General features: G+C 39.6%; 1 protein-coding gene across 2 annotated transcripts in view; it reads left to right on the forward strand.

Annotated features, from left to right (window-relative positions):
• LOC138201346 (neuropilin-2-like) overlaps positions 1–12,668 on the forward strand; it is a 91,287-nt gene that overhangs the window by 49,272 nt on the left and 29,347 nt on the right. For both annotated transcript variants that reach the window (XM_069154756.1, XM_069154757.1), the window contains exons 9-11: positions 2,745–2,920; positions 3,514–3,687; positions 4,939–5,083. In XM_069154756.1, coding sequence (XP_069010857.1) covers positions 2,745–2,920; positions 3,514–3,687; positions 4,939–5,083 — 495 coding nt within the window. The remainder of the gene's footprint in view (positions 1–2,744; positions 2,921–3,513; positions 3,688–4,938; positions 5,084–12,668) is intronic.

Raw genomic sequence — 12,668 nt, forward strand, 5'->3', positions numbered from 1 at the left:
TTGCCTTTGTTCCTGTCTACCTATCACCTATTTTTTTTTACTCTATTTTAACACCCAAAATTGCATTATATATCAGCCTCTCTCAGCAGCGAGAACACATTCAACACGTTTTTTTGGCCATTTCCCCGTCTTTTGCCCATCTCTGTTGCCTCGTGATTTCTGCAATCCATCACAAGCCTGAGAAAAAACACAGACTTCATATGCTAAATCTTAGCAGTTTAAGTTTGCCTTCTGTGAAGAGGGATGACAGAGTTTGATACTTTAGAGGTGCACGGAGGGAAAAAAACAAACTGTTTTGCCGCAGTTTCTGTAAAAAATGTTTATAATCTGTAGAAAAGAAATACTCTATAACCAAGACATATCTTGCTAATGGTCATGCAGTATCTTTTGTTTCCTTCCCTGCACGTAGACAAGCACACACTGGTACACACTGCCAGGGGGAATGTGATAATGCCCTACACAGGCCTATAAAGGCAGACATAAAGCAGTCAGTCAGTGACATGTCATTAACTTAAATCACACTTTTATGTCTCTTGCTCTACTTTTTCCTCACTTTCTACCTATCTCTCTTCAATGTCACTCTGTTTGTCTTCCTGCTTATTCTCCCTCTACCTCTGTCCTTCTATTGCCTTTGCTGACAGCTTCCATTTCCGCTCTTCTCTCGCCCTCTTTTATTCTCTTCTCTTTACCCCTTTCCTTAAATCTCCCCTGTCCCTGCCTCATTCTGCTTTTTCCTCCTCCATCAATTATTCCCTAAACTCATTTCATTTTAGCACTGCGGCATTTATCAATCACTTATTTTGAGTACTTTTTTTTTTTCTTTCTTTTTCTTTCCAGGATTTGGTTAGTGTGTGTATATGCAAAACTCCATCCATGTGCATCAGCCAGGTAGAGCCTCAATGGTGTACTTTACAGTGTGTTGTAAGACCCCATTATCAGGAGAAGCACAGTGGGAGTGTGTGTTCGCCCATGTGTGGGCGAGGCATCAGAGCATGTGAGAAGAAATGGGTTTCAAAGTGTGTTCGAGACCGTGACTGTTCGACGACTATGTACTCGTAGGTGCATCGCTGTGTGTGAGTTTAAGAGCCCTCACGCTGCTGTGTAATATCTAACTATTTCTGTTATGATCTATAGAGATGCTATTCTCATCCACTCCCACTGCACTCCTGTACTAAAAGGCCTGCTGCTGAAACGCATCGACGCAAAATTAAGAAAACACAAGATAAACAAACCAATAATATAATTTTCTTTTTGCTAATCAGTTTTTATGTCGGCTGTAAAGCTTAGGGGAGCTCATTGAGCCTGGCTGTAGCTTTTGTTGTTTATCGTTGTTTCATTATTTACCGTACTGGGGCACAGTTGCAACGTCACGGCATTAAACATTCATCTCCTCGAAGACCTGAAGAATGTCACCATCAATCACCGTCACCCTTCACTGTCAGCTCTCTCTCCCTCCGTTCACCCGCATCTCTCTTTATCTTTCCCACCCTTTCTATTCACTCGCTGTCTTTCCAGTCCATCTCTCTTTGACCTTTTTGTCTATCTCTTTATCTCCCTCTTGTCCTTTAACTCCTCTTCTTCACCTTTTGTCTTCCTCTTCCTTTCATTTCCCATCACATCTTTTGTTTACCCTCTTTTTTTGGCTCATCATGTTTTCACTCGGTACATTTTTAAACAGGAATGGTCGCTTTTTAGTTTCCTTTTTATAATTATTCATGGCAATACCATATTTTGATGCTTGTTAGCCTAAAACACATTTGTCAGTGTAATAAACAGTATCCCTTTGATATGCAACAACCTTTCATTTAGTTCCCTCCATTTGGGACTTCTCTGGCTCAATTCCCCACGAAGAATCCCCCTTTGGTAGCTCGGTTAAAGTTATGCATCAACTTTGTAGCAGCAGGAAGGAAAAAATAATGAAGTGGCTTCATGGAAAGCAGCTCAGGAGCGCTGCGGAGTGTAACACAACCAGTCGTTGTTTTAACAATTCGTGTCACTATTACACTCCAAGATTAGATCAAACAGTGACACCAAATTATTATATTTATAAGATGTTGTAGCAGTGTAGCAACTTCCACACTGGAATAGCGTAAAAAAAAACAGTTTGGACTGTCCCTTTAAAGCCTTTAAAGATTAATGATAATTAATAATCACTTTGTCTTTAAATTACTTTCAAAACTTTCATATCTCCTGATGATTTCCAAAGCAGTTTTTTCATTGAATATCAAATTTCCTGGCAGCTTCTGTTTTCTTTTTTACATTTTAATTTCATAGACTGAGATATAAAATTCACAACAGTAAACATTTTTGTTAATTTCGTAATATTACTGTGTAGCAGTGAGGCTTCATACAGCGGCTATTAAAAAGTCCCTGTGGTTGGTTCGTTCAGAAAAGCTCTAACATCCTTTTGAATGCAAGAAATCAACCTTTTCACACTCGTCAGGTTATATTTTTTGTTGATGACATGGTTCATAAATACAATGTTTTTTGCCAGCTCATCAAATGTTCAATGCTGTTGTGATCTTTGAAGCACCAAGTCAGAGGAAAGAAATATTTTCCAAACCGTTACTGAGCTTCACTTTAATGTAATAACAATTCTGTCAAAAAAAGAAAAGAATAAAAGGCAACAAGACATAACCTAGCAACATAAACACAAATCCCCATCCCACGTTTCATGTGTTAGAAAAATGGCCATCAGTAGTCTAAAGTATTCTCATGTCTTTCCATCTTCATCTCTTGTTCAGATGCTCCCTGCTCAGAGCTACAAGGCATGTTGTCTGGTCTGCTCCCTGACTCCCAAATCTCTGCATCCTCCATGAGGGACATCCACGGCTCCATGGGGGCGGCCAGGCTGGTGGCCAGTCGGTCTGGCTGGTTTCCCAACCCGACACAACCCATAGCTGGAGAGGAGTGGCTACAGGTTTGTAACTGCAACCTTATAAGAGAACTTCTCTTATTTTTCTTATTTAGTTTTCTATTTTTTTGACATCACAGTATGTTCAACTGGGATTGTTTATTGCTGGCTATTATGATATAGACTGCTGGAGATAAGGGACTAAAGGTAGGGTCCATTTCACTGCATCGGAGCACTGATGCAATAAACAAATGTTGCTATGTGATATTTTTTCACCCCTTTTTTATAGTGCTGTAAACTGAGCTCGATTAAACAAATGGGTTACTGCAACAAATCAATGACAAATGAAACAAAGCTAAAACAATTATCATAATTTACTATAGTATCTGCAATGGCAACATCTGTTGAACAGAATTACTGGAAAACATCCTGAATAACAATCCACAACGATATCTAAGGACAAAGACGCAGTTTTAAACCACCATTTAGCTTACATTTGTGAACTGATCTGAGTGCACTGCCACAGTAATGCAAAGTGTGTGCTTTGGAAAGTCACAGTTACCACAAGGCAGGCAGGGGATCTGGAAATTGATTGGGTCTGTAGGGCAGAGAGTGACTTGACAATAATAACTGTGTTTTTCTTTTTTTCTGTGTTGCAGGTGGACCTCGGTGTGCCCAAGATGGTGCGTGGCATTATCACCCAGGGTGCGAGAGGACTTGAGGGCAGCACCAGCGCCGAGAACAGAGCGTTTGTCAGAAAGTACAAACTGGCTCACAGCTTCACTGGCAAAGACTGGACCTACATCACTGACAGCAAGACAGGGTTTGCTAAGGTGAATAAGGAGAACACAAATAATCTCTCTTCCTGTGACACTTACATACAGTATGTACTCTCCATCCTGTGATCGTACTGTCAGTTCTCCCTCATTTGTAGTTTATTTATAGTTGTTTCTCAACGTAGTCCCTCTTCTTTCCCTCTTTCTTCGCCTCTTCTCTTTCTCTCTCTCATTCTAGTCATTTTTAGCAAAGAAAAGCCATTTTATTACAGCCTCAGCTCCGGTAATAATTCAATTTAATCACCTCACTCCTCATTCTCCCTGCTTCTGTCTTTGCCTTTCTCTAAGTCCTATGTACTCTTCCTCTCTGCATTTCTCTGTCTCTGTTCACTCATCCTTTATTTGTCTCTCATGGGTGTTAATTAAAAATGTCTTTCCTGCATCACCACTCAACACTACTGGCAATCTAACGCGCTGCGAGACAGGGCACTTTAAGCTCTGTTCTCCTTTCTGAGACTATGTCTTAAAACGCTTTAATAGTACTACTGAGTGCCCGGATTTTCTCCTGATGCTCAAATCCTGTTCTCTCTCATCTGCCTGTCTTTTTAAATGAGTATCCTGGGAAATTCATCATACGTTTTTAAAAACCGCAGAAATGGGGAAGACAGAAGATATGCTTCAATTAATGAAACCAATAGTACAACTTACACAGCCCACTTTTTTTTTTTTTTTTTTTTTGAAAGGATCCTTGCAGTCTAGTCAGTTTTAAGTTTGTAATAAATCTTGTGTTTTTGCCAGAGGCTTCTGCTGCCGCCTCAAAGATGATTTGAAAATCAAAAGTCTCTCTGTTGTTATTTTTATGACACATGTCATACTGAGCTGGGAAACAATGGTGATTAGTTGTGTTACATGACTGTAGAGAGACGGGCTTACTAATTTCCGATTGTTTTTCAGAGACCTGAATCGACCGGGGATGAAATAAAAAAAAATGTTACTTCCTCTGCTGCATTTACAGGTTTTAAACGTCTTCGAAAACTCACCCTCAGTGCCGTCTTTACCACAAAATTCACAGATGACTGTTACCTAGCTATACCTTAGAAATAAGTTTTTGTCCAGTGAAGCAGGCCACAGAACTTTTCTATGGTTAGTTTTTTTCATTAAGTGCATGATTAAAATTAACTCTGGAATCTCAAATTTAAAATCAAAATGTTCTTTTTACTGGAGGGAAACTGTTGTAAAATGAAAATAGAAAAACACTCTAATAATAATAATAATAATAATAATAATAATCTCCATCTCTTTCCTCAGGTTTTCGAAGGGAACAGCCACTATGATACTCCAGAGGTGCGGAGGTTTGATGAGATTGTGGCCCAGCACATCAGAGTCTTTCCGGAGAGGTGGTCGCCTGCTGGGATCGGCATGAGGATGGAGGTTCTCGGCTGTGATCTGCCTGGTAAGAGAGCATACGTGCATATGTGTGAAAACAGAAGGCCATTCACACTTACAGGCAGAAACACACACATAAAACACGCACATCAGCTACAAGCTTGCGGGAATGTATACTTTTTTACACACATCCAAATGCCAAAGTTTACAGATTCAGTGCCTTTCTGTGTTTATGAAACACATTAGACAACACACTGCCTGGAAAATTTACCATGAAGACAAATTATACAAAAACTGTGATTCACTAGCTTACATAGTATATCACCATAAAAAACATGACAGTTCTGCATGTATGTGCTGTTTATTATATGTTCTATAAAGATAATTACAAACAAAACATTAGTGACTTAAATATGCTGTGTAAATGACTCCATTAATCTCTTTGTCGTCTTTGTATTTTTAACTGCCATTGCATCTCTGTATGTAGAGTTTTTGTGTGTCTGTGTGCATGTATTTGCTTACATGTGTTGTGCACATACAATAGCGGTTGACGTTAATCATCTTGCCCCGTAGGAGGGTTTTCAACATGTCTGGACGGGGATTAAAATGTCTAGGTCATGGGACTTTTACTAATAGTGGCCAGCTGTGTAGTTGCACGAGTCTGCGTCCACAGCTTATTATGTTAATAACATGTAGCTAGTGAGTGTGTAGTGAAGGATTAGATGGCCTATTGAGTTGCTGTATTCCTGATCAACTCATGATCAGCTGTGCTAAAGATAAAAAATAAAAAAATAAAAATTTAAAAACATAATTTGTTTGTCTATTCAACCTCTGCATGTGATGTATTTTTCGAGTTAAAGACTGTGTAAATCGCCATTTATGATGATTTAGTGTAAAAAGTGATGAATACTGACCATTATTGTATATGCTGCTTTATTGAGCTGTTTAAGGACCATTTATTATAATATGGTAGTGTTGTATGGACCTTGTTTGCTACAGCGAGCAATTTTTCTCTCAGCTGCACAATTACTTAAATAAAGCAGGCCATTGTACAAACGCTGCTACACGTATTACTTAATTTAGGCAATACTAATGTGCGGCATAAATTCACCAGCAAATGAAGGAAAGACAATGGACACCTTGTCAATAAGGTTGTGCTATTTTTCTTATTACCCTGAACTGTACTATAAAGTAATCAGAGCCCAAATACAGTCATTATAAAGTCATCATAATTCCACCTAAAAGCAGCAACTGTACTCAAATCGTTTTCTTAACTATAACGCTATACTTAGTCGCAAATGGTCCTGAAAATGCTGTTGTTTTGACCAACCTCCTCTCCTCTCCTCTCCTCTCCTCTCCTCTCCTTTCCTCTCCTCTCCTCTCCTCTCCTCTCCTCTCCTCTCCTCTCCTCTCCTCTCCTCTCCTGTGCCATCAGATCTTACTGCTTTAGTCAGGTTGTGGCATGTGACAGGTGAAGATAGGAACAGGAAATGACACGTACCTGTTCCCGGTGGACATGAAGTGGGCTGTTGGCTTCAACTGATGGTTACAGTTCTGTATTTCTGCACTCGCGTGTGCATATGTGTGTATGTGAGTGTGATGGAGAGCGAGCCCAAAGGGAACAATATATCCCAGATGTGTCAGACCTAACCAGGAGGCTGGTGATGATGGGGACAGAAGGGGCAGCCTTTGCTGGAGCACAGTTTTTTAACAAGTTACCATGGACATATTAGACAAGATTCAGGCAGATCACAGACGGAACATCAATAAAATGTTGTTTAAAATGAACAGTTTCCCTCAGAGAAAAAAAATGTAACTTTGAAGAACAAGTGAGTTCTTCGATTGATTTCAGAAAACACGGAGGAATATCTTTTATAAAGTATCAGCTAAGAAGATGTGGCAGTCAACAGAAACATAAAAAAAAATCGAGTGAAACCTTTAGCAACACATTTTATCCATTCATATTTAGTATATAATTATACTTTTCTATGAGTAAAAGGAGAACAGAGCTACAACTACTTACGGTATGCAATTAAATCCATTTAACTCCATCTACATCTCTTAAAGGGTTTTTCCAAACTTTGTGGTTTTAAACATAATGCTAACTTAACTACTCTCTCAGTGAGCAGAACCTTTAATGAGAGGACATTAAGGTGACATGCTGAGATTTCTTTTTTTTTTTTTTCCTGCTGGAAATTTCCTTTTTCTCATTTTGAGTTTTAGATGACTGGCAGTCAGAAGCAGAATTTGCACACACTCATTTAAAAACTATCAGACTCAAAAGAGTGAAACCTCAACGTTAGAAATATAGCTTTGCCCTAAAATATCCTATCATAGACCTCAACCCATGTGATTGCACTTGCACTGTTTTTATTTGGTCCATACACAGTATTTTTGATTGCATCTAATGTTATCATGCATATCCTGTCTGCAGCCATCATCTCAATGGTCGCAGTTAAGATCAATATCTTGCCTGCTGCAGTTCCAGTGACTGTCTGCGAGTCTCACTGTCTATGTCTGCATGCCAGATGTTTGCCTTCTGGATGTAATCCGTGCATTAGAGATAATAACAGTTCATTCCCACTCCACATGAACACTGCAGCAACTGCTCCTGCTACCATCGTAAATACAATGCAACACCCCACACAAACATAAGACTAAGACTCCATCATAGTGGCTTAGAGCAAATTAATTTTGTTTGATTTCACTGTCCGGTTTTTAATTGTTTCCACACTAAGTGATTCGAGGACAACAGTATTGAAAAATACATGATCTCAGTGGTCGAGGAATGATTCTTCTGGTGCTATAAACGAAAACAACTGGAGAAAATACACATTATTTTTCTTCTTGTTTGTGTGTGTATGTGTGTGTGTGTGTGTGTGTGTATTTGCTCCAGCAGATGTGTTGTGAAGGAAGATACAATATTCAGCAGTGCATCAGCTTCAGTCCACTGAGCACAGCTGTTTACACATAAGTCTCAACCACACAAAAATGCACAGACATTCAGCTCAAATGTACTTAAATCCATTAAATTCGCACACACAGTAGACACACAAAGGGCTACAGATAGAGTGGGAAGATACGTATGGAAACCAGGAAAAAAGACTAACAGCAACGTTCCATCTTTGTTGGGTTGTAGATTGTTGTCCTATTTATTCATTTCCATCCCTTCAGACATGCATCCTTCAAAAGGGTTAAAAACCTGACTTTTCTTTTCACAATGCATAAAATCACCGTGGCAACCAATAGTCATGAGCATCGTTACTCTCTTTAAAAATTTGAAGTCAGTTCATTGCAATTCAATGCAACTTTGATTATGTTGCTCCAAATTGCAACACAAGTGGGTTTTTTTAGGGAAATTAACATGGTAAAGGGAGTGTGGGAGTTACCTTTATGGTAAAAAGATAGACTAACTGTCCACTGAAATTTGCAGTTTTTAGGGCAATGTTGTGACCTTTGTGTTTATACAAAAAAAAAACTGTATATACAGACAAAAAAAAAAGATAGCTCCATCTACAATTAGGAGCTCACGTTTTCTCCCAGCGCTTCAGCGTAAACAGTCGAGCCACCTCCCTGCCTCTCTCAGCGCTGCTTGGGAAATAACGGCGTTCATTAAAGAATTCATGAATAACTAAGAAGAGACATCAGCAGTGTAAGGAAACCAAATGTGCACCCAAATAATCTCAAACAAGCACACGACTCGCAGCTTTTCCAGAAGATGCCGCAATTAGAGCAGTGTTTCTAATATACAGCTGATGGTTTCAGATCTCTGATCGTTTTTCTGTGGACTGGGTCACTCTTGATGACAGCTAAGGTCATGCTGTTTTTAATTGAGTTTATGACTTTTAGAATTGCATTGTAATGAATTAAGCATGTGTTTAAGTTTATTTCATGCCAAGTGTTGACAAATATAAAAACAAACTACTGCCAGTTGTATTTTGCCTTTTAATTAACTGATCTGCTTCAAAAAAAGTACGTACATTTTCTATAAAGGCTACATATTCTATGTTTATGTACAATTGTAGAATGTTTTATTGCTTAATATGACTGTTTTCATCCAGAGTCAAAAGCAATACGATATGATGTCAGTCACAAACCTTGTATCCTCTAAACATCAGCTTTAACAAACTCACCAAAGAAATTGCTTTTCCAATACCACCCGTGTATTGTTTTCATATTTTACCGTGAAGCGCATTGACCTGGCCTCGGGGCTGTAAAACAATTTCCTCACATGAGAGAGACAATCTCGGCACCCAATTACAACGAAGAAATCCAAAATTACGGATGCAGGGTTCTTAGAGGGCACACAATCATGTAGTTTAGCATCTCATTATTGTGCCAAACCTTCGGCTGCAAACACAGAAACAAAAGCCGAATATTATTGCAGGATTCATTCTAATCATTCACGCTAGCTATGGAGGCAACATGTAATTTAGGTCTTGCAACCCCAACTATTGGATGTGAACTGAGAGCTTACAAGCTGCCAGTTTTGTTCATGTTTTAAATGACTGAGCTATCAGAACATCTGCTATGCTCTCATCTCTTTCACTCCAAACCTAGTTGTTGGCAGGCAGGCAGGCAGGCACATATGTACACACAAACAAACACACACACACACACACACACACACACACACACACACACACACACACACACACACACACACACACACACACATACACACAAGTGTGCACACACACACACACACACACCACCTGTTTGGCATAAAGACCAGGTTTGTTCTTAGTTTTGTAAATACACGCTTAGTTTCTCATTTCCATTGAAAACTACAATGTTATGGGTGGGGTACTGGTGGAAAATAACAGAGACGATGGCAAACACAGGCAGGGAGGGAAAGCGGCTTTGTGTCCAGAGGGGTTTGGTCTTCATTCATCTGCTGCTTCTGCTCATGGGATCATGGAAATCTGAGATATTACCAACCAGCTCTGGCAGAAATGATGCTTCTTATGCTTCTGTGTTCCAAGAAAACCACGATGATTAACCTTCTTTCTTTTGCCTTTCACTGTATGCGTCCGAACTGTGAATTTGGGGCAACGAGAAGTTTGGACGTATGACTGGCAGACCTGGGGAAATACCTCAACAGCTACTATTGAGGAGTCTTTGAAACGAAACAGCTAGCTCCCTCTGAGTAAAGACAGAACCCAGTGTGTGATGAATCCCAGTGCAAACGTAGACTTTTATGAATGTGAATCAGAATGTAGTTGACGGGGCACACCGTGTCAAACATTGATGAAGGTTAAAGTTACAGTTTGTGTATGACTTGTGTTGAAATATGCAGTGGCAAATGATAGCCAAGGTCTTTTCACTTTGTCTGTCATTCACATGTGAACTAAATTGTACCTGGAAAAGATACAAACACGCACACACATCCAAAGTTGCAGCAGCCCCCTGGAGGTAATGCTGTTGATCGTTCCTGTCTAGAGGTGTTGTGTTGTTTCAGTTTTCCAGCCAGTCATTCAGGTTTAGCCATGTGTGTGTGAGTGAGTGAGTGAGTGAGTGAGTGAGTGAGTGAGTGAGTGAGTGAGTGAGTGAGTGAGTGAGTGAGTGAGCGAGCGAGTGAGTGAGTGAGCGAGTGTGTGTGTGTGTGTGTGTGTGTGTGTCTGTCGAACTTTGCTGATCGCTTTCACATGTGTACCGTGGCTCCCGTCCAAATGCCTTCATGTGATTGGTGGGATGTGTACTTAGTTACACCCACTCATATCTCCCCCCCTGCTCCTCTTTGTCCGGTCTTTTCTCACTCCTCGTCTCAATCTCTCGAGATCAAAGTGATGTGATTAAAAATGCAATACAGTGTCCTATGATAATAATAACGATCATGTAGATTATTTCAAACATAATAAATACATGTATTCAATTGTATTATAACATTATACATCCAGAGATCCTGGCAAATACTTTTATTATGGAATTTGGTGGTTTTAAGTGTATTCAAAGAGCAAGTATTGTCTTTACAATACAAGTAGAGATGGAAAATAATGTTAGGGAGAGAGGCTGGGTGTTCAAATGTTTGTGGCTTCTGTAGTACTCGCTTCGTCTCCTGCCAAGGCTCTTGTAAAAAGCCCCCCCCACCACAGACATACTCGCACACTTCACCTCTCAAGTGTTCTCACCTTCCCTTTAGTCCTGACTTCATTATTCACTTGGATTCCTTCCTCTGTCTTCTTCACAATCTTTTTATTTAAAATGTACCACCTGCTTGTTATTCATAACCAAACCAAAAATAAACTTGTTGCCAATGCTATATTTTACTTTTACAGGTAAGGAAAACTATTATTATCTCTTACAAACACTAAAGCCAAATTAAAGTCAGTGATTGTACCATAAACAAACACTGCGGTGTAAAAAGAGCAGCTAACTTTAAAATTTTAGTTTCTGCAGGGAATTTTTACTGGACACTCATAGTATGCTCCCCAAGTGTCTGTTAATACAATGCACTGGGGTGTTAGGAAAAAAAAAAAAAAATCAATCATCCATCACTGCCGAGATGTTCAATGTGGAGCTCCTGGCCCGGGACAATGCTCCAAAGTAAACAAAAGGCCATGTTTACAGCTTACAAAACTGTTCAAGTGTTAAGTGCCTGAAAGTCAAGCCCACGCCCATATAAGTTATGCTGTTTTGAACCATATTAAAAACTGTTTCGTCTACATTGGGAAATTTTATGATATCTTCTCTTCCCCTTCTTGAGATAACACACATGGAAACACTTACGGCAGGGCAGGGCACAGGTTCATTGTGGGTGCCCCATGTGTTTATGTCTGTGTGGAAAGAAGTTTGTGTTTTTCCAATATAAATGTTTAGTTTTGGCTCAACCACGCCTTCACAGTGTTTCCCAGATATGCCTGCTTCCTTTGTTTCTCTGTTTCCTCATCCATCTATCCAGCTATCCATCCAGCCATCCATTCATCCATTCATCCATCCATCCATCCATCCATTCATCCATCCATCCATCCATCCATCCATCCATCCACTCAAAACACAGAAAATAACTTATCACTCTAAGTTGAGTCTTTTATTGTAGCACTCAGACCAACTGTAAACAATAATCATCGCTGCTATTAAAACATTCTTTAATGTCTGTGATGTGTGAAACCACAGTGATAAACAGGTCTATGCATTGAGTCTATTGGTGCACTGTACCTTGAAAGTAGTTCAAACCGTATCCTTGTTAACATATTAATGCTTGGTGAGCTAGAAAGCTGTCGTTCTCTTCTCTAGAGATCTTAATGGCATACTTAGCTTAATGGTTTTTGCCACACTTAAACTCATTTCCTTTGTAGCTGACTTTGGTTCACTGATGTAGTTCGCCATTCATCGCCAGAAGCTTCTTTTTATCATCTCAGTTGTTGTCGTACTTAGCTTGACACTTAAGGCTACAATTACAATCACGTACCTTGTGGTGCTTTGTTGCACAATGGGCTAATGAGCAATTCACTGTCAGTGGTTTCCTGACATAAAGAGCATCTTTGCTTCTAGTGCCTCAACTGATTCGCTCATGGTTGTGCCTTTTAGCCACACTTTGAGCTCTATTATTGGGGGCTTTTTAACCACAGTCATGTGCTTGGTTTTATACTGCTAATACATTTTACTTGGTTACAGAAACTAATTTCTCTGTCGACTAGACATAAAAAAAA

Source organism: Embiotoca jacksoni, unplaced genomic scaffold (assembly GCF_022577435.1).
Source record: "Embiotoca jacksoni isolate LCO1_2020_lvr unplaced genomic scaffold, fEmbJac1.0.p SCAF_2, whole genome shotgun sequence".
NCBI classification, from domain to species: domain Eukaryota; kingdom Metazoa; phylum Chordata; class Actinopteri; family Embiotocidae; genus Embiotoca; species Embiotoca jacksoni.